General features: G+C 47.3%; 1 protein-coding gene across 1 annotated transcript in view; it reads right to left on the reverse strand.

The window, feature by feature from the left end:
• The window catches only part of LOC144480929 (uncharacterized), a 98,611-nt gene extending 75,111 nt beyond the window's left edge, over positions 1-23,500 (reverse strand). The window contains 7 exon segments of the mRNA XM_078200553.1: positions 5,223-5,300; positions 9,216-9,250; positions 12,558-12,716; positions 12,801-13,252; positions 14,368-14,715; positions 22,276-22,494; positions 22,578-23,500. Of these exon segments, the coding sequence (XP_078056679.1) occupies positions 5,223-5,300; positions 9,216-9,250; positions 12,558-12,716; positions 12,801-13,252; positions 14,368-14,715; positions 22,276-22,494; positions 22,578-23,351 (2,065 nt within the window). The 5' untranslated portion in view covers positions 23,352-23,500.
• Positions 23,501-25,683: the final 2,183 nt, after the last annotated feature.

Genomic DNA, 25,683 nt, shown 5'->3' on the forward strand with positions numbered 1-25,683 from the left:
TGGGGCACTCAGAAGTTCTGTGGAATGAAGGGACCTTGGCGTGTTTGTCCACAGATCTTTGAAAGCAGTAGGGCATGTTAGTAGGGTGGTGTATAAGGCATTTGGTGGGTAAGGCTTTTGTAATCTGTGCCTTTGTCAATCAAGGCATAGATTACAAAAGCAGGGAAGTCATGCTGGAGTTGTATCGGACTTTGAGACCCCAGCTGGAGCACTGTGTGCAGTTCTGGTCGCCATATTATAGGAAGGATGTGATTGCACTGGAGGGGGTGCAGAGGAAATTCACTTGGATGCTGCCTGGGATGGAACATTTAAGATATGAAGAGAGGTTGGATAGACTTGAGTTGTTTTTGTTGGAGCAGAGAAGACTGAGGGGCGATCGAGGTGTACATGATTATGAGGGACATGGACAGAGTGGATCAGGAGCAGCTGTTCCCCTTAATTGAAGGGTCAGGAGGGGACATAGATTCAAGGTGAGGGGCAGGAGGTTTAGTGGGGGATGTGAGGAAAAACATTTTTTACCTAGAGGGTGGTGACGGTCTGGAAAGCGCTGCCTGGGAGGGTGGTAGAGGCGGGTTACCCCTCATCCTTCAAAAAGTATCTGGATGAGTACTTGGTGTGATAACATTTAGGGCTATGGGCCAAGTGCTGGCAGATGGGATTAGGTGGGAGTTCATGTGTTTCTAATGTGCTGAATGATTCTATGAAATTAGGAGCAAGAGGAGGCCATTTGGCCCTTCGAGCCTGCTCCGCCATTCAATATGATCATGGCTTATCTTCTATCTCAACACCATGCTCCACGCTCTCCCATTAACCTTGACACTTTTAGAGACTACAAATCTATCTATTTCCTTCTTGAATATATTCGGTGACTTGGCCTAAGGGGGTCAGGGGTTATGGGGAAAAGGCAGGAGAATGGGGGATGAGAAAAATATCGGCCATGATTGAATGGTGGAGCAGACTCGATGGGCCGAGTGGCCTCATTCTGCTCCCATGTCTCATGGTCTTATGGTCTCCACAGCTTTCTTTGGTAGAGAATTCCGCAGGTTCACCCTGTTCAGTGACGATGTTTTTTCTCATCTTATTCCTAAATGGGTCTCCCCTGTATCCTGAGATAGTGATCCCTTGTTGTAGACACCCCCAGCCAGAGGAAACAACTTCCCTGCATCCAATCTGTCCGGCCCTGTCAGAATTTTATCCGTTTCACTGAGATCCTGTCTCATTCTTCTAAATTCCAGTAAACACAGGCCCGGTCAACCCAATCTCTCCACATATGATTCCTGTGATGACAGGATTGTTGTATCTGATGAACCTTTGCTGCATTCCCTCTGTGGCAAATATATCATTTCTTAGATAAGGAGACCAAACCTCCAGGTGTGGTCTCACCAAGGCCCTGTACAGCTACAGTGAGGCATCCTTGCTCCTGTACTCATGTCCTCTTGCAATGAAGGCCAACAAACCATTTATCTTCCAAAGTGCTTCTTGTTACTGCATGTTTGCTTTCAGTGACACCCAGATCCCTTTGTCCAACATTTCCCAATCTATCACCTTTTAAATTATACTCTTCCATTCTGTTTCTCTGTCCAAAATGGATAACGTCACATTTATCCACGTTAAACTGCATCTGCCACATATTTACCCATTCACTCAACTTGTCGAAATCATCTTGACATCTTTTGTATCCTCCTCACCACTCTCATTCCTGCCAAGTTTCATGTCGTCAGCAAACCTGGAAAAATTACATTTGGTTCCCTCATCCAAATCATTGATGCATATTGTGAGTAGTTGGGGTCCAAGCACTGGTCCCTGCATGACCCCACCAGTCACCACCTGCCACTTTGAAAGAGATCCATTTACTCCTACTTTCTGTTTCCTGTCTGCTAACCAATTCTCAAACAAAGAACAAAGAACAGTACAGCACAGGAAACAGGCCCTTCGGCCCTCCAAGCCTGTGCCGCTCCTTGGTCCAACTAGACCAATCGTTTGTATCCCTCCATTCCCAGGCTGCTCATGTGACTATCCAGGTAAGTCTTAAACGATGTCAGCGTGCCTGCCTCCACCACCCTACTTGGCAGCGCATTCCAGGCCCCCACCACCCTCTGTGTAAAAAACGTCCCTCTGATATCTGAGTTATACTTCGCCCCTCTCAGCTTGAGCCCGTGACCCCTCGTGATCGTCACCTCCGACCTGGGAAAAAGCTTCCCACTGTTCACCCTATCTATACCCCTCATAATCTTGTATACCTCTATTAGATCTCCCCTCATTCTCCGTCTTTCCAAGGAGAACAACCCCAGTCTACCCAATCTCTCCTCATAGCTAAGGAGCCAATATATTACTCCATTCTTTGGTCTTTAATTTTGTACACTAATCTCTTATTTGAGTCTCTATCAAAAGCTTTCTGAAAATCCAAACACACCGCCTCCACTGGTTCACCTTGTCTATTTTACTGGTGACATCCTCAAAAATCCCCAGTATGTTTCTCAGGGGTGATTTCCCTTTCGTAAATCCATGTTGTCTTTGTCTAATCCCTTTGATGTTTTCTAGGTATTTTCAATAAATTCTGGTCTAGGGCCTGGGCATTCGGTGTCCGAGGGCACCGTTAACACCTTCTGTGCCCGCTGGGCACCGCAGGGAGACTGGGGTGCATTATTGACCTCTTTAATCACACTTTGATTTGATGCTTTAAGTTTCCTTTCCACTTTGTCTTTTGTTTTGGGTGGTTGCACTCCTTTTGGGAGATGCCCATTTTAATTTGTCCCCTTGTTAACTTGATTTAGTTTATTTGGTTGGCCAAAAAGATTGAATCTAAACACAAGTTTTTGGTCCAGCAGTCGGCATCTGGATTTTTAGGACTGCGTCCTCGACAAGAAGCAGTGAGCATGGATATGTCAATCAGCGTGAATTGTCACCTTCAGGGGAATTGGGAGGCTGAACATTGGGACAGCAGAGTGAGAGCAGAGAGGGAACCTGTGGGATGGAGATTTACAGCTTTACTTAGAATGAGAGAGGAAAGAATGTTCCACAGAAACTAGAATTGTCTGTTCTGAATGTCCATCCTGTACTGACTGTGATGACTTTTGTAAACTCCTTTTTGTGGTGGAGGATTTGGAAGCAGAAAGCTCAAAGCAGAAATCACGTCAAGACCTGACAGAATCACTCACTTCACTAGGAGCTGAATATCATCGGCCTTTGACTCTCAAAGGAGAAATGTTTCTCTGTTCAGTCAGCTTCAAAAGATTTTAAACATCAGTGTGACTGGCACCAAGACACACACACACACACCCCTGAGTGAGAGTGTTCCAGTGAACTGACTGTGGAAGAGTATAAAGTTGTGACATCACCTGTTAAAACCTCGCACCATTTACAGTGTTTTGCGTTGATGAGGCTTTAGCTGATCGTTGAACTTGGGAGGGGCACAAGGACACATGTACTGTGGAGAAACTGTGGAAATGTGGGGACTATGGGAAGGGATTCCGTACACCCTCTGCACTGGAAACTCATCAACGTAGTCATATCGGGAGAGGCCGTTCACCTGCTCGGACAGTGGGAAGGGACTTGTGCAGTCATCCAACCAGCTGAGACATCAGCAAGTTCACACCGGGGAGAGGCCATTCACCTGCTCTTATTGTGGGAAGGGATTCAATGATTCATCCAACCTGCTGGGACACCAGCGAATTCACACTGGGGAGAGGCCGTTCACCTGCAATGAATACGGGAAGGGATTCGGTCATTTATCTAATTTGCTGAGGCGCCAGCGAGCTGACAGCAGGGAGAGAACTGTCACCTGCTCTCAGTGTGAGACATGATTCCGTGATTCATACACCCCCCGCTTACACCGGCCAGTTCACACTGGGGAGAGACCACTCACCTGCTCCGACTGTGGTAAAGGATTCACTCAGTTATCCAACCTGCTGAGACAGCAGCAAGTCCATAAGTGACGACAGGGGTTGGGGATTCTGCTGTTATTGCTGCTGTTAATCACATCCAGGACTGAACCATGTTCAATCTGATACCTGAAGTGGGAGGGTCAGAGGGTTTCTTTCTGCTGGACTGGCCGGTCTCACGATTTTGCTTCCAGTGGACTGATGCTCTTTGAGCCTGGGAGAGCACATTTCCACGGAAATGATCCACAAAAGCTGATAGAATATGTTTTATCCTGGATAATAAATAGTATTTTTCCTACCACTACACATTGACCTAAAATAAATACATTTGTCTCTGTTCCATTGAGTCTACAGCACAGGGCCGGGCCAGTCAGCTCAATTGGTCTGTGTCAGTATTTATGCTCCACATGAGCCTCCACCCACCCCTCTTCATCTCCCCCCCATCAGCATATCCTTATATGCTGAGCAGATTGGGTTTGTACTCGTTGGGATTTAGAAGGCTGAGGGGGGATCTTATAGAGACCTATAAGATAATGAAGGGGCTGGATAGGGTAGAGGTGGAGAGATTCTTTCCACTTAGAAAGGAAACTAGAACTAGAGGGCACAGCCTCAAAATAAAGGGGGGTCAGTTTAGGACAGAGTTGAGGAGGAACTTCTTCTCTCGGAGGGTGGTGAATCTCTGGAATTCTCTGCCCACTGAAGTGGTGGAGGCTACCTGGTTGAATATGTTTAAATCACAGACAGATGGATTCCTGATCGGTAAGGGAATTAGGGGTTATGGGGATCAGGCGGGTAAGTGGAACTGATCCACTTCAGATCAGCCATGATCTTATTGAATGGTGGGGCAGGCTCGAGGGGCTAGATGGCCTACTGCTGCTCCTATTTCTTATGTTCTTATGTTCTATATTCCTTTCTCCCTCATGTATGTATCTCGCTTCCCCTTCAATGTATTCGTGCTGTTCTCCTCAACCACTCGCTGTGGTGGTGAGTTCCACATTCTCACCACTCGCTGGGTAAAGAGGTTTCTCCTGAAATCCCTATTGGATTATTGAACCCCTTCATAATCTTAAAGACTTCCATCAGGTCACCCTTCAGTCTTCTCTTTTCCAGAGAAAAGCAGCCCCAGCCTTTCCTGAGGGTTAAATGCTCTCAGTTCTGGGATTATTCTTGTGAACCTTTGTTGCTCCTTCTCCAGTGCCTCTATTTCCTTTTTCTAAATGGAGATCACAAATGTTGACAGTGCTCCCAGTGTAGTCTAACCCTGGTTCTAACAAGCGGAACAGAACCTTCCTGCTTTTCAATAATATCCCTCTAGAATGGATCCCTATATATGGGCCTCACGTTGAAGGGAGTATGTAAAGTTCTTCGAGAGGCTGGATCGGAGAATGGCACCAAGGATGAGTTCGAGATACTGGAGCTCTTGAAATTTAGATCACAGGGTCATTAGTGTAGGAAATGAGGCCATTCACCCACCGAGACCATGCTAGCTCTCTGGAAAGCACACCAGTCTCATTTTCCCAATATATCCCCGTAACCTTGAAAGTTCTCACAAGTACCCATCCAATTTCATTTCCAAAATGTTTGTTTTCTCTCCTTCCATTCCCCTCATGGGCAGAGTGTTCCGGCTCATTGCCACTCGCAGTGTAAAAATATTCTTCCTCACATCCCCCCCTTACATTTCTTGACCAAAACCTTCAATCTGTGCCCCCCTCCTCCTTGCACCATCGGCTGATGGGAACAGGTTTTCTTTGTTCACCTTGTCTAAACATAAACTTCTGCACCTCCATCAAATCGCCCTGCAAACCCCCCCCTTTTCTCCAGAGAGAACAAGCCCACTTTTCTCCCACTTAAACTTGTAGCTACAATGGCAACAAAATGCCAGAGTATGGGAAAAAAGCGGGAAAATGTCCCCAAACCATCATGCTCGTTTGGAGAGCTGGTGCAGACATGATGGGCCAAATGGCTCCCTTCCGCGCCCTTAACAATTCTGCGATTCCTCAACCCTGGAACCATTCTGGTAAATCTCCTCTGCACCCTCCTCATGACTCTCACATCCTAAAATGCAGTGACCAGAACTGGACACAATACTCTAGTTGTGGCCTAACCAGAGTTTTACAAATGTCCAGCACAACGTTGCTGCCTTTGTAATTAATATCTCTCTATCGGTAGGTTGATACCGGAGATGAGGGGTTTGGATTATGAGGAGAGGCTGAGGAGATTGGGTTTGTACTCGTTGGAGTTTAGAAGGCTGAGGGGGGATCTTATGGAGACTTATAAGATAATGCGGGGGCTGGATAGGGTGGAGGCGGAGAGATTCTTTCCACTTAGTAAGGAAGTTAAAACTAGAGGACACAGCCTCAAAATAAAGGGGGGTCGGTTTAAGACAGAGTTGAGGAGGAACTTCTTCTCCCAGAGGGTGGTGAATCTCTGGAATTCTCTGCCCACTGAGGTGGTGGAGGCTACCTCGCTGAATATGTTTAAAGCGCGGATGGACGGATTCCTGAGCGGTAAGGGAATTAAGGGTTATGGGGATCAGGCGGGTAAGTGGTACTGATCCACGTCAGATCAGCCATGATCTTATTGAATGGCGGGGCAGGCTCGAGGGGCTAGATGGCCTACTCCTGCTCCTATTTCTTATGTTCTTATCTGAAGCTCCCATTTGCTTTGCTGAATTTTTCTCCCAGTAGCTCTGTCACCTTCAATGAGCTCTGCACATGAACCCGCAGCTACCTCTGTCCCTGTTCACTCTGTAGAACTTGTCATTCAGCCTATATTTCCTCCCCCTGTCCCTTCTGCCAAATCACACCCCTCACACTTCTCCTTATTAAATCCTATCTGCCACTTCCAGAGGAGATTTGTATTAAACTAAACATACAGAGAAGGGGAGATGCTGCTTTCTTTAATGTCATCCACAACTGAAGACCAAGCCTCTGCCTTTCAATGCTCAAAGAGCACAGACAAAGGTCATTCCGCCCATCGTGCTCCTGCCAGCTATTGCAACTGTAAGGGACTGAGGAAAATTTGTGGGGAAGACGTTTACCAGTGTTCTTTGTCCCCGGTGGGTTTCGGTGTCCTGTTTGCCGGGCGGGTGCTGTGAACAGGATGCTGTTGGTTGAGTGATGTGGGCTGTGCCAGTGGGATTGCTCTGGGGGCGGGAGGGAAAAAAAAGGTGCCAGGAAGTGAAGCAGCTGAGGAGGGAGTGTGCAGAAGAGGGACAGCCACGTTTTTGAAGAGAAGCTTTTCAGAGGCAGCAAAAAGTCAGTTCGAAGTGAATCTTTCTCCGGTAGAACTGCTTGGTTTTTCATGACTGTCGAGGAGGACAGCCTTCAGCGCACTGGACCTGCGTTACTACACAGATAGCTCGCGGCACCTCTGCCTCGTGTGCTTGCTCCATCATCTTCCCTCTCGTAGACCCGAATGGACTGTGTATGTGTCGGGGTTAAGTGAGGACTATCAGACAGGAACGGTAACAGAATGTGGTTTTCTTCAGATGTGCGCCAACGGATGGGCCCCAACGTTTAAAATTCAAAGTGCTTGGTGATATTCTGAACATTTCTCAGGTTGAAACTGCTAATTGGAAAATCTTCAGTTGGGATTCTTTACTTGTTTATATCTGCTAATTATATTTGTTATTAAATTTTTTTGTTATTCCGTTTACCTTGTTGTTCCAAACCTTTTCTCATTATAAGGTTTATCTCAATACCATTTTTGGAGGCACCGAGCTAAACATACTCAAATCCTTTCCATACAAGCCTGTACTGGCCTTTATGGGTAAACAGGAAATTTAGCCAGCTCACCATCAACTGCTAGGAATTCAGGATCATGTAAATCGAACAGTTAAATAGTAGCCCCGTGTAGTGATCAGCAGGGGGTTACACAACTACCTAGTTTCATCATTCATATAAGAACATAAGAAATAGGAGCAGGAGTAGGCCATCTAGCCCCTCGAGCCTGCCCCGCCATTCAATAAGATCATGGCTGATCTGACGTGGATCAGTACCACTTACCCGCCTGATCCCCATAACCCTTAATTCCCTTACCGCTCAGGAATCCATCCATCCGCGCTTTAAACATATTCAGCGAGGTAACCTCCACCACCTCAGTGGGCAGAGAATTCCAGAGATTCACCACCCTCTGGGAGAAGAAGTTCCTCCTCAACTCTGTCTTAAACCGACCCCCCTTTATTTTGAGGCTGTGTCCTCGAGTTTTAACTTCCTTACTAAGTGGAAAGAATCTCTCCGCCTCCACCCTATCCAGCCCCCGCATTATCTTATAAGTCTCCATAAGATCCCCCCTCATCCTTCTAAACTCCAACGAGTACAAACCCAATCTCCTCAGCCTCTCCTCATAATCCAAACCCCTCATCTCCGGTATCAACCTGGTGAACCTTCTCTGCACTCCCTCCAATGCCAATATATCCTTCCTCATATAAGGGGACCAATACTGCACACAGTATTCCAGCTGCGGCCTCACCAATGCCCTGTACAGGTGCATCAAGACATCCCTGCTTTTATATTCTATCCCCCTCGCAATATAGGCCAACATCCCATTTGCCTTCTTGATCACTTGTTGTACCTGCAGACTGGGCTTTTGCGTCTCATGCACAAGGACCCCCAGGTCCCTTTGCACGGTAGCATGTTTTAATTTGTTTCCATTGAGATAGTGATCCCATTTGTTATTATTTCCTCCAAAGTGTATAACCTCGCATTTATCAACGTTATACTCCATTTGCCATATCCTCGCCCACTCACTCAGCCTGTCCAAATCTCTCTGCAGATCTTCTCCGTCCTCCACACGATTCACTTATGTGTTTTGGAAAATAACTTTTAGGTTGGAGATTGGAATTCTTTTAAATGACGAGACATGGAAACATTTGTTGACGAACTGGGAAACACACCTCTGGTGTAAATGCATGGGAAACAGGCCTGGGTTAATGAAAGTTAAGAGGCAGCCTTTGTTGATTCAACAAGTCAGAGTTGATGGTGAGACCACGTAAAGGATGAATGACCCCTATTGACCTTTTCTTTGCCTCACAGAGAGGTTTGCGGGCAGCTTGGTCAATCAGCGGGAACTGTGGGACCAGGAGCTGTGAACCAGCTGTGAGACTAGAAGCCTAGAGGGTCATTATGAACCAGGGGTGTTCCCAATGTTTAAATCCCTCAACAAGAAGGCAGTGAAACCCATGCTTAAACTGAGGAGTCCACAGTTTTGAGATCTCAATGGAAAGGTTGACTTTTTTTTAGCCAAAAGCCAATAGCAGCTCCCCTGTAAGATCTTGGAGAATAGCTGGAAAACTGAGGATAATTAAATTGAATTCTGAGAGCTTTGGCATACCTTCAGGATGGTCCCAGGACGAGAGGTGAATGAACCTTAAAGATATTAGCAGGACTTACTCAGTTAATGGGAGGGCATTGGAGAGAGTTATAGAAAAAAGAGATCCAGGGATACAGGTTCATAGCTCCTTGAAAGTGGAGTCACAGGTGGACAGAGTGGTGAAGAAGGCATTCGGCATGCTTGGTTTCATTGGTCAGAACATTGAATACAGGAGTTGGGACGTCTTGTTGAAGTTGTACAAGACATTGGTAAGGCCACACTTGGAATACTGTGTACAGTTCTGGTCACCCTATTATAGAAAGGATATTATTAAACTAGAAAGAGTGCAGAAAAGATTTACTAGGATGGTACTGGGACTTGATGGTTTGAGTTATAAGGAGAGGCTGGATAGACTGGGACTTTATTCTCTGGAGCGTAGGAAGCTGAGGGGTGACTTTATAGAGGTCTATAAAATAATGAGGGGCACAGATCAGCCAGATAGTCAATATCTTTTCCCAAAGATAGGGGAGTCTAAAACTAGAGGGCATAGGTTTAAGGTGAGAGGGGAGAGATACAAAAGTGTCCAGAAGGGCAATTTTTTCACAAGAGGGTAGTGAGTGTCTGGAACAAGCTGCCAGAGGTACAATTTTGTCTTTTAAAAAGCATTTAGACAGTTACATAGGTAAGAGGGATATGGGCCAAGTGCGTGCAATTGGGACTAGCTTCGGGGTTTAAAAAGAAAAAGGGCGGCATGGACAAGTTGGGCCGAAGGGCCTGTTTCCATGCTGTAAACCTCGATGACTATAATTAAGTACAAGGGAACTGGATTCGTACCATAAATCTTTATGAACTAAAGTGTTATGTTCATAGTGCTGGTTTTTTAATATTGTTTTATAAATAAATTTTGGTCTTGTTTAAAAATGTGGAATCTTGTGGCGTAATTCTTTGTTAATCACTGGCTATTTAAATTTCTCCTCACACGTTAACAATCCCGACTGGTGTCATCACTGATCGCCAAGTTCCGCACACGTGAGGATGGCCTAAACCGGGATGTTGGATTTATGTCACATTATCAGTAAACCCCACAGCTTGCCTCCTGGACTTGCAGAATCTCACTAGCTGTCCTGTCTGGAGACAATACACATCTCTTTAACCTGTGTTTAATGCTCCCTCCACCCACATTGTCTGTACCTTTAAGATCTGGTTGGCTGTAGGGATTCGCATTCTAATCAGTATTCTGTAACTTGATTTTTGTGTCTCTGTGCCCTGTTTGAGAGCACATTTCCACTCCATCTGACGAAGGAGCAGCGCTCCGAAAGCTAATGGTATTTGCTGCCAAATAAACCTGTTGGACTTTAACCTGGTGTTGTTAAAGCTCTTACTGTCATCACCATACACAGTAACATATTTCACAATGAATCAAAGAAAGAATATGATTTTCCTTATTTTGAACAAAGTGTTACATGACAAGACATCCTCTTTGAGGATCCCCACTTAATTTCTCAATTCGAGCACTTCTTTTCATGAAACAATCTGATAAATGATGATTAAAAATGGAACAAATTGCGTCCCTACTAAAGCAGGAAGTCTATCGCCCAGCGCAGAGGGCAATTTGGGATTTCTCCCATTGACCAATTGATAGGGATTATATCCTCCAACCATCTGAAGTGAATTCGTTCCCTGAACCGTCCAGGCCAGTGCAGTTATCAACTTGCAGTTTGGCTGATCAGCTGAGATTTTCTGCAGCATTTCATCGGTCACCGCGTGATTCCTTTCACAGAGTCCATCGCTGAAAGGACTTCCAGCTGCCGTGTTCATGACCAGAATACTCATGTTTTCACAAACGTCTCCAAACCCATCATTAACAAATTCCCCTCCAATTATCAGTCAGAAACTTAGCTGGTGTCCCAGGTCCAGTCCCTGTCCATTTCTCCATGACTTTGTCTCGAATCACCCTTTTGTCCTTGACGTGGGGCGACACAGTGGTTGGCACTGCTGCTTCACAGCGCCAATGACCCGGGTTCGATTCCCGGCTCGGGTCACTGTCTGTGTGGAGTTTGCACGTTCTCCCCGTGTCTGCGTGGGTTTCCTCCGGGTGCTCCGTTTTCCTCCCACATTCTGAAAGATGTGCTGGTTAGGGTGCATTGACCTGAACAGGCGCCAGACTGTGGCGACTGGGGGAATTTCACAGTGACTTCATTGCAGTGTTAATGTAAGCCTTACTGTGGTAAATAAACTTTAAAACTTGAAGCGTTTTATTGGAGAAAGACTAAATCGAGTTACCATGTCTTTAAGGTTCAGAATGAAAATATTACTTGTCTTTGTACCTTTAGACCCACGGCAACTTCCTCATGAGCTAAAGGAAGGATGTGATGGTAGTCTCCGATATTTTTCACACATCCCACACTTTGCACTAATCCGTCCCAAGAGCCTCATGTACTCTTCATCAACACCCTGCTTCTTTTAACAGGATTTTTAATCTTTCTTAAAAATGGGCGAGCAAATTCCTTGTGCAGCTTTAAGACAATTTGCATTTTTTCTCTGGTTCTTTTCACCTGAAGAATTAACAACCCTTTCTAACTGGAGATTAGAAATCAGTGGAACCTCTCAGACACTGAATTGTAGATTTTGCATCAGAGAGCAACTAAGCATTGATGGAAAAGTTCATAATTATATTGTGAACAAGTTCCTGTTGAGAGTTCTTGAATTATGTGTGAAGATCACAGATGGTGCATTTAAAAAGGGACACTGCAACCCCAAACATCAATCTCCAGAATATTAAACTCCAGACTGTTGAGTGGTTTGTCCTCTTTTTAGGTCAAACTGATAGAAACTTACAAGATAATGAACGGCTTAGATAGGATGGACGTAGGGAAGTTGTTTCCATTAACAGGGGAGACTAGGACGCGGGGGCACAGCCTTAGAATAAAAGGGAGTCACTTTAGAACAGAGATGAGGAGAAATTTCTTCAGCCAGAGAGTGGTGGGTCTGTGGAATTCATTGCCACAGAGGGCTGTGGAGGCCGAGACGTTGAGCGTCTTCAAGACAGAAATTGATAAATTCTTGATTTCTCGAGGAATAAAGGGCTATGGGGAGAGAGCGGGTAAATGGAGTTGAAATCAACCATGATTGAATGGTGGAGTGGACTCGATGGGCCGAATGGCCTTACTTCCGCTCCTATGTCTTATGGTCTTATGGTCTTAAACCAAACCAAGTAAACAAACTCAGATTAAATCAGGACAAAGTAGACATCAGTAGAAACAAACCAAATATTGTCAGACTATCATTTCCCCACAGACAGAACAAACATTTATCAGTCCAGGAACAGCAACAATAACAGCGGAATCTAACCTCTGGATTCACTTATGAATGTGCTGGTGTGTCAGCAGGTGGGATGACCGTGTGAATGCCTTTCCACACTCAGAGCACATGAATGGCCTCTCCCCTGTGTGAACTCGCTGATGTGCTTTGAGGTCAGATGACTGCCTGAACCTCTTTCCACAGGAAGTGCAGTTGAATGGTCTCTCCTCAGTGTGAACTCGCTGGTGTCTCAGAAGGTGGGATGACCGAGTGAATCCCCTCCCACACACAGAGCAGATGAATGGCCTCTCCCCGGTGTGAATTTGCTGGTGTTCATTGAGTTCGGATGACTGCCTGAACCTCTTTCCACAGGAAGCACAGCTAAATGCCTTCTCCGCAGTGTGAATTCTCTGATGTGTGCAAAGTCCCGAAGACTGAGTGAATCCCTTGCCACATACGGAGCAGATGTATGGCCTCTCCCCACTGTGAATCTGCTGGTGCCTCAGCAGGGTGGAGGTGCATTTAAACTTTGTGCCACAGTGAGTGCAGCTGAATGGCCTGTCGTCAGTGTGAATTTGCTGGTGCAAAATGAGTTTGGTTGTCTGAGTGAATCCCTTTCCACATACCGAGCAGATGAACGGCCTCTCCCCAGTGTGACTGCGTCGATGAATTTCCAGCTGGGATGGATAATTGAATCCCTTCCCACAGTCCCCACATTTCCACGGTTTCTCCATGGTGCCGATGTCCTTGTGTCTCTCCTGGTTTGATGATCAGTAAAGCCTCATTCACACACAGAACACGTGTACAGTTTCTCCTCACTGTGAATGCTGTGATGTTTTTTTTCAGGCTGTGCAACTGGTTAAAGATCTTTCCACGGTCAGTTCACTGGAACACTCTCACACGGGTGTGTGTGTGTGTGTGTGTCTCAGCACTTTTCCAGTCACACTGATATTCAAAATCTTTCCCCACAGACAGAACAAACATTTATCCTTCCACATTCAAAACCAATGATATTCAGGTCCTGATGAATACAGTGACTGTCAGAACCAGTTACTGAATGCTTTCTCCACAGTGAGAATTCTCTGGTGTGTGTGCAAAATCCCGAAGACTGAGTGAATCCCTTGCCATATACAGAGCAGATATGTGGCCTCTCCCCACATGAATCTGCTGGTGCCTCAACATGGTGGAAGCGCATTTAAACTAAGCGGGCCAGCACGGTGGCACACTGATTAGTACTGCTGCCTCACAGCACCAGGGATCTGGGTTCGATTCCCGGCTCGGGTCACTGTCTGTGCGGAGTCTGCACATTCTCCCCGTGTCTGCGTGGGTTTCCTCCGGGTGCTCCGGTTTCCTCCCACAGTCCAAAGATATGCAGGTTAGGTGGGTTGACCATGCTAAAATTGCCCCTTGGTGTCTGGGGGATTAGTAGGGTAGATGCATGGGGTTATGGGGATAGGGCCTGGATGGGATTGTGGTCGGTGTAGAATCGATGGGAAGAATGGCCTCCTTCTGCACTGGGAGGATTCTGCTCTAACCTGATGTGATGTTTGCTCTGACTTTCCCGTCTGTAAATCCTCCCTTTTCTCACTCCCTGTAAAAGGAGCTTAGGAAACTTTTCACTGGAAGCACAGGATGGAAATTCTTAAAGAGGCCTTCCTGCTCCAGCACTGCGCATGCTTCAATCACAGCCCCGCCCCTCATACACTGATTGGCCGGAGCACCAGCGGCCACCTCGCCTCTTATTGGTCGGTAGCTGCCGTCAATCAGTCCCCGGGCATTGTGAGGTGTCGGGTGAAAGGTCAGTGCCGGGGTGGGGTTTACAATACTCTCACTGTCCGCCGCTTCCGGCTTCTCCCCACAAACCACCTCCAACAAAGAGGGCAGCTCCCTCCGAGCATGCGCCAACAAAGAGGGCAGCTCCCTCCGAGCATGCGCCAGCAAAGAGGGCAGCTCCCTCCGCGCATGCGCCAGCAAAGAGAGCAGCTCCCTCCGAGCATGCGCCAGCAAAGAGGGCAGCTCCCTCCGAGCATGCGCCAGCAAAGAAGGCAGCTCCCTCCGAGCATGCGCCAGCAAAGAGGGCAGCTCCCTCCGAGCATGCGCCAACAAAGAGGGCAGCTCCCTCCGAGCATGCGCCAACAAAGAGGGCAGCTCCCTCCGAGCATGCGCCAACAAAGAGGGCCGCTCCCTCCGAGCATGCGCCGACCACCCCCACAACCAGCCGCTGCTGAGGGCAAAGAGCTGACGTTTGGAGTCCAGCCGACCCTTGGTCCTGGACTGGAAACCTCAGCTCTTTTCTCTCCTGACAGACCTGCTGAGATTTTCCGGCATTTTCTCTTTTGGTTTCAAATTCCAGCATCCGCCGTCATTTGCTTTCAGCCGACAATAGAGCGCTTTCCGAGGCGCACGGGACTGTGGGTAATCCCGCTGCCATTCGGGACCCAGTCTCAGCTAATATCTTTGAATCCGGGGACGCGAGGGTGAGATTCTGCTGACAGGGATGGTAAAACATGAAGGATCAAGATCCATCTCCTACCATCCCTGTCACTGTCTGTGTGGAGTTTGCACATTCTCCTCGTGTCTGCGTGGGTTTTCTCCGGGTGCTCCGGTTTCCTCCCACAGTCCAAAGATGTGCGGGTTAGGTTGATTGGCCAGGTTAAAAAATTGCCCCTTAGAGTCCTGGGATGTGTAGGTTAGAGGGATTAGTGGGTAAATATGTGGGGTAGGGCCTGGGTGGGATTGTGGTCGGTGCAGACTCGATGGGCCGAATGGCCTCCTTCTGCACTGTAGGGTTTCTATGAAATCTATGACTCCCCATACTGCACTAATGAAGCTGCTGTTCACAGAGGCATAGAGGTTTACAGCATGGAAACAGGCCCTTCAGCCCAACTTGTCTATGCCGCCCCCTTTTTTAAACCTCTAAACTAGTCCCAATTGTTCGCATTTGGCCCATATCCCTCTATACCAATCTTACGCATGTAACTGTCTAAACGCTTTTTAAAAGACAAAAATGTACCCGCCTCTACTACTACATCGAGAACATAGAACATTACAGCGCAGTACAGGCCCTTCGGCCCTCGATGTTGCACCTCCCAGTGAAACCAATCTAAAGCCCATCTAACCGACACTATTCCAATATCATCCATATGTTTATCCAATAACCATTTGAATGCAGCTTGTTCCAGGCACTCACCACCCTCTGTGTGAAAAAATTGCCCCCCTGGACACTTTTGTATCTCTCCTCTCTCACCTTAAACCTATGCTCTCTAGTTTTAGGCTCTCGTACCTTTGGGAAAAGATATTGACTATCTAGCTGATCTATGCCACTCATTTTATAGACCTCTATAAGATCACCCCTCAGCCTCCTACGCTCCAGAGAATAAAGTCCCAGTCTATCCAGCCTCTCCTTATAACTCACACCATCAAGTCCCGGTAGCATCCTAGTAAATCTTTTCTGCACTCTTTCTAGTTGAAAATATCCTTTCTATAATAGGGTGACCAGAACTGCACACAGTATTCCAAGTGTGGCCTTACCAATGTCTTGTACAACTTCAACAAAATGTCCCAACTCCTGCATTCAATGTTCTGACCAATGAAACCAAGCATGCTAAATGCCTTCTTCACCACTCTGTCTACATGTGACTCCACTTTCAAGGAGCTATAAACCTGTACCGCTTGGTTAATTCTCCCCGACGCCCTACCATTAACTGAGTATGTCCTGCCCTGGTTCAATCTACCAAAATGCATCACCTCGCATTTATCTAAATTAAACTCCATCTGCCATTCATCAGCCCACTGGCCCCAATTGATCAAGATCCTGTTGCAATCCTAGATAACCTCCTTCACTGTCCACTATGCCACCAATCTTGGTGTCATCTGCAAACTTACAAAATATGCCTACTAAATTCTCATCCAAATTATTAATATAAATGACAAATAACAGTGCACCCAGCACTGATCCCTGAGGCATACCGCTGGTCACAGGCCTCCAGTTTGAAAAACAACTCTCCACAACTACCTTCTGGTTTCTGTCATCAAGGACGGTCACCTCAGCACTTCACTGTACCGCAAGCCCATGGAGAACCTCACAATGCTCCACTTCTCCAGCTTCCACCCTAAACATGTTAAAGAAGCCATACCCTACGGACAGGCCCTCCGTATACACAGGATCTATTCAGATGAGGAGGATCGCAACAGATACCTCCAGATGCTGAAAGACGCCCTCATAAAAACAGGATATGGCACTCGACTCATCGATCGACAGTTCCGACGCACCACAGCGAACAACCGCACCGACCTCCTCAGAACACAAACACGGGACACGGTGGACAGAGTACCCTTCGTCGTCCAGTACTTCCCCGGAATGGAGAAGTTACGACATCTCCTCCGGAGCCTTCAACATGTCATCGATGAAGAGGAACATCTCGCCAAGGCCATCCCCACACCCCCACTTCTTGCCTTCAAACAACCACACAACCTCAAACAGACCATTGTCCGCAGCAAACTACCCAGCCTTCAGGAGAACAATGACCACGACACCACACAACCCTGCCACAGCAACCTCTGCAAGACGTGCTGGATCATCGACACGGATACCATCATCTCACGTGAGAACACCATCTACGAGGTACACGGTACCTACTCTTGCAACTCGGCCAACATTGTCTCCCTGATATGTTGCAGTAAAGGATGTCCCGAGGCATTGTAGATTGGGGAGACCATGCAGACACTACGACAACGGATGAATGAACATCGCTCGACAATCACCAGGCAAGAGTGTTCTCTTCCTGTTGGGGAACACTTCAGTAGTCAAGGGCATTCAGCCTCTGATCTTCGGATAAGCGTTCTCCAAGGCAGCCTTCACGACACACAACGCAGAATCGCTGTGCAAAAACTGATAGCCAAGTTCCGCACATGTAAGGACGGCCTCAACTGGGATCTTGGGTCAATGTCACACTATCTGTCACCCCCACGACTTGCCTGAGCTTGCAAAATCTCACTCGCTGTCCTGGCTGGAGACAATACACATCTCTTTAACCTGTGCTTAACCCTCTCTCCACTCACATTGTCTGTACCTTTAAGACTTGATTACCTGCAAAGACTCGCATTCCAACCATTATTTTGTAAATTGAGTTTGTATCTATATATGCCCTGTTTGTGAACAGAACTCCCACTCACCTGGTGAAGGGGCCATGCTCCGAAAGCTTGTGGCTTGTGCTACCAAATAAACCTGTTGGACTTTAACCTGGTGTTGTGAGACTTCCTACTGTTCTGTCATCAAGCCAATTTTGTATCCATTTAGCTACCTCACGTTGGATCCTGTGAGATTTAACCTTATCCCTGAAACTTGGCACCGAGGTTGATAGGGTTGTTAAGAAGGCGTACGGTGTGTTAGCTTTTATTGGTAGAGGGATTGAGTTTCGGAGCCAGGAGGTCATGCTGCAACTGTACAAAACTCTGGTGCGGCCGCATTTGGAGTATTGCGTACAGTTCTGGTCACCGTATTATAGGAAAGATGTGGAAGTGTTGGAAAGGGTGCAGAGGAGATTTACCAGGATGTTTCCTGGTATGGTGGGAAAATCGTCTGAGGAAAGGCTGAGGGGCTTGAGGTTGTTTTCGTTAGAGAGAAGAAGGTTAAGAGGTGACTTAATAGAGGCATACAAGATGATCAGAGGATTAGATAGGGCGGATAGTGAGAGCCTTTTTCCTCGGATGGTGAGGGCTAGCACGAGGGGACATAGCTTTAAATTGAGGGGTGAGAGATATAGGACAGATGTTAGAGGTAGGTTCTTTACTCAGAGAGTAGTAAGGGCGTGGAATGCCCTGCCTGCAGCGGTAGTGGACTCGTCAACATTAAGAGCATTCAAATGGTCATTGGATAAACATATGGATGATATTGGAATAGTGTAGATTAGAGGGGCTTTAGATTGGTTCCACTGGTCGGCACAACATCGAGGGCAGAAGGACCTGTACTGCGCTGTAATGTTCTATGTTATGCAACAACCTACCATGTGGTACACTTGTCAATCTGTTTTAATAATTTAAGAAAAAAAAATACCGTCATAAGTAGGCTTATTTTAACACTGCAATGAAGTTACTGTGAAAATCACCTAATCACTCCAGCACACGCTCAGGTTCACGGAGGGAGAATTTAGCATTCAAGGAGGGAGAATGCAGCTGACCAGCATGACTTTTGGACTGTGGAAGGAAACTGGAGCACCCGGAGCAAATCCTTGCAGACGTGGAGAGAACGTGCAAACTCCACACAATCAGTATTCCAAGCCGGGTCAAACCTGGGTCCCTGGCGCTGTGAGGCAGGATACCAACCATTGTGCCACCGTGCTGCCCTGCAGCAATAACAGCAATACACAGTAACAGCAATACACAGCTATTCTGCTATGCTTTGCACTTGAATGGGAACTAGCAGATATTTGTACCACCATGAGCTAGGGATGTAGATTGTAATCTCTTCATTGTATTCTGTTGATGTTGATCCTCTTGGAATTTAGAAGTCTGAGGGGGGATCTTATAGAGACCTATGAGATAATGAAGGGGCTGGATAGGGTAGAGGTGGAGAGATTCTTTCCACTTAGAAAGGAAGCTGGAACTAGAGGGCACAGCCTCAAAATAAAGGGGGGTCAGTTTAGGACGGAGTTGAGGAGGAACTTCTTCTCTCAGAGGGTGGTGAATCACAGCTCCAGGATCCCGGGTTCGATTCCCAGCTCGGGTCACTGTCTGTGTGGAGTTTGCACATTCTCCTCGTGTCTGCGTGGGTTTCCTCCGGGTGCTCCGGTTTCCTCCCACAGTCCAAAGATGTGCGGGTTAGGTTGATTAGCCAGGTTAAAAATTGCCCCTTAGAGTCCTGAGATGCGTAGGTTAGTGGGATTAGCGAGTAAATATGTGGGGGTAGGGCCTGGGTGGGATTGTGGTCGGTGCAGACTCGATGGGCCGAATGGCCTCCTTCTGCACTGTAGGGTTTCTATGATTTCTATGAATCTCTGGAATTCTCTGCCCACTGAAGTGGTGGAGGCTACCTGGTTGAATATGTTTAAATCACGGATAGATGGATTCCTGATCGGTAAGGGAATTAGGGGTTATGGGGATCAGGCGGATAAGTGGAACTGATCCACTTCAGATCAGCCATGATCTTATTGAATGGCGGGGCAGGCTCAAGGGGCTAGATGGCCTACTCCTGCTCCTATTTCTTATGTTCTCTCAAGAAGGGCTGCTGTGAAAATAACTTTGTCTACCAGTAATGGTCACAGTGTGAGTAATAATGGAATGTTTTTGTATCCAAATGCACTGACACTTACCGAGCGAGTGAGTTTGTGATAGTCTAACTCAAATAATCACAGATAATGCAGGTGAGTCTCTGGCTACAACTGTATTGTGAAAAAAGGAATTGGAGAGCGCTATTGCACCCAACTGGATAATAGTAGAGAGGTATTGGAGGAGGATGGTTCTGTCAATGGTGTCAAAGACTGCAGAATGTCCAAAAAGGACAATAAGGAATAGTAATCCTTGTCATAGTCACGTTAGATGATTTGTTACTGTTATAAAGAACTGTTTTAACACTGTGGCAGGGGCAGAAATCTTGTTGGAGGGATTGAAAACATAGAATTCCTGGGCATCTTCAGAGATGACAAGAACTTTGGAGAGGAAAGGCTGGTTAGACATTGGGCAGTAGTTTTCAGGAATGTTTTTTGAGGATGGGTGAAAATGCTGGATTTCAAGGCAAGAGGGCAGTAAATTATGGTGGAGGTTATTCACTTTGGAGGAAATAATAGCAAATTGGATTATTATCTAAATGGAAAAAAATTACAACATGCTGCTGTGCAGAGGGACCTGGGGGTCCTTGTGCATGAGACGCAAAAACCCAGTCTGCAGGTGCAACAGGTGATCAAGAAGGCAAATGGGATGTTGGCCTATATCGCAAGGGGGATAGAATATAAAAGCAGAGATGTCTTGCTGCATCTGTACAGGGCATTGGTGAGGCCGCAGCTGGAATACTGTGTGCAGTATTGGTCCCCTTATTTGCGGAAGGATATATTGGCCTTGGAGGGAGTGCAGAGAAGGTTCACCAGGTTGATACCAGAGATGAGGGGTGTTGATTATGAGGAGAGACTGAGCAGATTGGGTTTGTATTTGTTGGAATTTAAAAGGCTGAGGGGGGACCTTATAGAGACCTATAAGATAATGAAGGGGCTGGATAGGGTAGAGGTGGAGAGATTCTTTCCACTTACAAAGGAAGCTAGAACTAGAGGGCACAGCCTCAAAATAAAGGGGGGTCAGTTTAGGACACAGTTGAGGAGGAACTTCTTCTCTCAGAGGGTGGTGAATCTCTGGAATTCTCTGCCCACTGAAGTGGTGGAGGCTTCCTCGTTGAATGTGTTTAAATCACGGATAGATGGATTCCTGATCGGTAAGGGAATTAGGGGTTATAGGGATCAGGTGGGTAAGTGGAACTGATCCACTTCAGATCAGTCATGATCTTATTGAATGGCGGAGCAGGCTCGAGGGGCTAGATGGCCTACTCCTGCTCCTATTTCTTATGTTCTTAAATTAAGGGGAAGAGAGAGATAGAGCAATATCAGCTAACATGGGCTGTTGGGAAATCAGAATTTTAATGGGAATCGGGTTGATGGAGCATGGGGTGAATCTCATGGACGAGATGAGCCTTGAGAAGGCACGAGGGGATATAAGAGAGACCTTCGATAGGGTTCAGGACTGTGGTACTGGAGATCTTTACAGGCAGTTTGGCACGGTGGGCTAGTGCAAGGAAAGCAGCAAAGGCAGCTGATTGGATGGTCACAAGGAGCGGCACGGTAGCACAGTGGTTAGCACTGCTGCTTCACAGCTCCAGGGTCCTGGGTTCGATTCCCGGCTCGGGTCACTGTCTGTGTGGAGTTTGCACATTCTCCTCGTGTCTGCGTGGGTTTCCTCCGGGTGCTCCGGTTTCTTCCCACAGTCCAAAGATGTGCGGGTTAGGTTGATTGGCCAGGTTAAAAATTGCCCCTTAGAGTCCTGAGATGCGTAGGTTAGAGGGATTAGCGGGTAAATATGTGGGGGTAGGGCCTGGGTGGGATTGTGGTCGGTGCAGACTCAATGGGCCGAATGGCCTCCTTCTGCACTGTTGGGTTTCTATGATTTCTATGAAGGAGACGGAAGGAAAGGGAGACAGGCAAAAAAAAACTAATTTATGTTGGAGCTGTTGAAAACACTTAATACATTGCATTGAACACAGATAGCATTTATGTGAAATCTCAGCAGGTCTGGCAGCATCTGTAAGGAGAGAAAAGAACTGGCGTTGAGAGTCCAGACGGCCCTTCGTCAAAGCTTTGACAAAGGGTCATCTGGACTTGAAACGTCAGCTCTTTTCTCTCCTTACAGATGCCGCCTGACCTGCTGAGATCTTCCCGCATTTTCTCTTTTGGTTTCAGATTCCAGCATCCCCAGTAATTTGCTTTTGTCATTGATGTGACGTTTATCCCTAATATTACCACCCATAACAGGGCTGGAGTTACACCAGACCCAATAAACATGGTTCAGTGCTGGACGTGACGAACAAAATCCAACACAATGCAGTCACTTGCCAACTCGGGGATGGCTCAGCAGGTTGCATAAATAAGCAAATTCAGAGCAGATGAACAGAGTCTCTCCCCGGTGTGAATTTGCTTGTGCTCAGTGAGTTTGGACGATTTTCTGAACTCGGTCCCTCACTGAGAGGACCTGAATGCTCTCTCATCACTGTGAACACATTAATCAGACATCAGTTCCTGGGAACGTCGGTCACACTTTCTGGGCACTCGAAAGATTTCTCAACTTGATGAACTCGGTGGTGCCTCAGCAGGCTGGATAACTGAGTGTATCCCTTCCCACACACTGAGCAGGTGAACGGCCTCTCCCCGGTGTGAACTCGCTGGTGTGCCTGCAGGTGGGAAGACCGAGTGAATCCCTTCCCACACTGAGAGCAGGTGAATGGCTTCTCCCCAGAGTGAACTCGCTGCTGCGTCAGTAGGCTGGAGGACTGAGTGAATCTCTCCCCATGCTCAGAACAAATAAACGGTCTCCCTCCCCAGTGTGAACTCGCTGGTGTCTCAACAGGCTGCATAACTGAGTGAATCCCTTCCCACACTTGGAGCAGATGAACGGCCTCTCCCCAGTGTGAATTCGCTTATGTTTCAGCAGGCTAGATGACTGTGTGAAACCCTTCCCACATTCGGAGCAGATGAATGGTCTCTCCCCAGTGTGGACCCGTTGGTGTTCCAGCAAGTTGGACGAACGGGTGAATCCCTTCCCACACTCAGAGCAGGTGAACGGTTTCTCCGCAGTGTGAGTGCGCCGGTGTATGGTGAGGTCCGATAATGCCTTGAACCCAGACCCACAGTGAGAACACCTGAATGGTCTCTCATCAGTGTGAACGCGTTGATGCGAGATCAGCTCCCAGGAACTTTTGTAGCATTTCCCACAATCTGGGCATTTGAAAGGCCTCTCCCCATTGTGAAGCCGCCAGTGCGTCAGCAGAGTGGATGGAGAAGTGAAGTGCTTCCCACACTCAGAGCAGGTGAACGGTCTCTCCCCTGTGTGAACTCGCTGGTGTGTCAACAGGTTGGAAGAGTTAATGAATCCCTTCCCACAGTCTGGGCAGGTGAATGGTTTGTCCCCAGTGTGAGTGCGCCGATGAGTTTCCAGTTCAGATGGAGCTCTGCATCCCTTCCCACAATCTCCACATTTCCATGGTTTCTTCCCAGTGTGACTGCCCTTGTGTTTTGACAGGGCAGATGATTGACTGAAGCCTTGTCCACAGACAGAACACGTGTACGGTTTCTCCCCACTGTGAATGGTGCTTCCTTCTTCCATGTTCAAAAGCTGATGGCGTTCATCCTACAATAGGTTGGGCAACTCTGTTGATGTGATGTTGAATTTCAGTTTCCTGACTGAAAATCCAATCCTTCTAATACCCTGATGTGATGTGATGTTGAATTTCAGTTTCCTGACTGAAAATCCAATCCTTCTAATACCCTGATTGATTTAAAACAGAAAAAAGGGAGTGAGAGGGAACCCACAAAAACACAAAGGCATGTTCATAGAATCTCTACAGTGCAGAAGGAGGCCATTCGGCCCATTGAGTCTGCGCCAACCACAATCCTACCCAGGCTCTACCCCCATAACCTCTAGCTAGTCCCCCTGACACTAAGGGGCAATTTATCATGGCCAATCCACCTAACCCGCCCATCTTTGGACTGTGGGAGGAAACCGGAGCACCCGGAGGAAACCCACACAGACACAAAGAGAAGGTCCAAACTCCACACAGACAGCGACACAAGCCGGGAATCGGACCCGAATCTGGTAGTTTGTGGGGCTGGCACTAGGAAAAACACGGAAACTTGGATTGTCATAAAAACCGAACTGGTTCAATAATATCCTTCAGGAAAAGGAACCTGCCGCCTGGTCTGGGTCCACAGAACATTCTGGTTTCTATGGGTGGAGACAGAGAGTGATAAGAGAGCGACAGAGAGAGGGAAAGAAACAGATGGGAAGAAAGAGGGAGCGGCAGGGTGGGAGGGGGAGACATGTCTAACAGAACTTTGATGTAATCTCCAAAACCTAAATTTTAAAATTCTCAACCTTCTGTTCAATTCCATCTGGAGTCTTGCCTCTCCTGATCTCTGTAATCCCCAGTGGCCTCAACATTTGAAGATATCTGTGCTCCTATATTTCTGACCTCGAGAACACTTGTGATTTTAGTTGCTCCGCCTTTGGTGACCAAGCCTTCAGCTGCCAAGGCCCATAAACTGTGGAATTTCCTCCAAACAACCTATCCACATCACTTTCCTCATTAAAGATCCTTCTATCTTTTTGACCAAACATTTAGCCATCTGCCCTAATATCTCCTTATGTGGCTCAGGGTGAAATGTTAAAGAACAAAGAACAATACAGCACAGGAACAGGCCCTTCGGCCCTCCAAGCCCGCGCCGCTCCCCGGTCCAAACTAGACCATTCTTTTGTATCCCTCCATTCCCACTCCGTTCATGTGGCTATCTAGATAAATCTTAAACGTTCCCAGTGTGTCCGCCTCCACCACCTTGCCCGGCAGCGCATTCCAGGCCCCCACCACCCTCTCTGTAAAATACGTCCTTCTGATATCCGTGTTAAACCTCCACCCCCCACCCTCACCTTGAACCTATGACCCCTCGTGAACGTCACCACTGACCTGGGAAAAAGCTTCCCACCGTTCACTCTATCTATGCCTTTCATAATTTTATACACCTCAATTAGGTCACCCCTCATCCTCCGTCTTTCCAGTGAGAACAACCCCAGTTTACCCAATCTCTCCTCATAACTAAGCCCTTCCATACCAGGCAACATCCTGGTAAACCTCCTCTGTACTCTCTCTAAAGCCTCCACGTCCTTCTGGTAGTGAGGCGACCAGAATTGGGTGCAGTATTCCAAATGTGGCCGAACCAACGTTCTATACAACCGCAACATCAGACCCCAACTTTTATACTCTATGCCCTGTCCTATAAAGGCAAGCATGCCATATGCCTTATTCACTACCTTCTCCACCTGTGCCGTCATCTTCAAAGATCTGTGGACTTGCACACCCAGGTCCCTCTGCGTATCTACACCCTTTATGGTTCTGCCATTTATCGTATAGCTCCCCGCTAGGTTAGTTCTACCAAAATGTATCACTTCGCATTTATCTGGATTGAATTCCATCTGCCATTTCTTTGCCCAAATTTCCAGCCTATCTATATCCTTCTGTAGCCTCTGACAATGTTCCTCACTATCTGCAAGTCCAGCCATTTTCGTGTCGTCCGCGAACTTACTGTTGAATCATAGAAAGAATCATAGAAACCCTACAGTGCAGAAGGAGGCCATTCGGCCCATCGAGTCTGCACCGACCACAATCCCACCCAGGCCCTACCCCCATATCCCTACATATTTACCCGCTAATTCCTCTAACCTACACATCTCAGAACACTAAGGGGCAATTTTAGCATGGCCAATCAACCTAACCCGCACATCTTTGGACTGTGGGAGGAAACCGGAGCACCCGGAGGAAACCCACGCAGACACGAGGAGAATGTGCAAACTCCACACAGACAGTGACCCGAGCCGGGAATCGAACCCAGGACCCTGGAGCTGTGAAGCAGCAGTGCTAACCGCTGTGCTACCGTGCCACCCGTGT

This window comes from Mustelus asterias, chromosome 30 (assembly GCF_964213995.1).
Source record: "Mustelus asterias chromosome 30, sMusAst1.hap1.1, whole genome shotgun sequence".
NCBI lineage: Eukaryota > Metazoa > Chordata > Chondrichthyes > Carcharhiniformes > Triakidae > Mustelus > Mustelus asterias.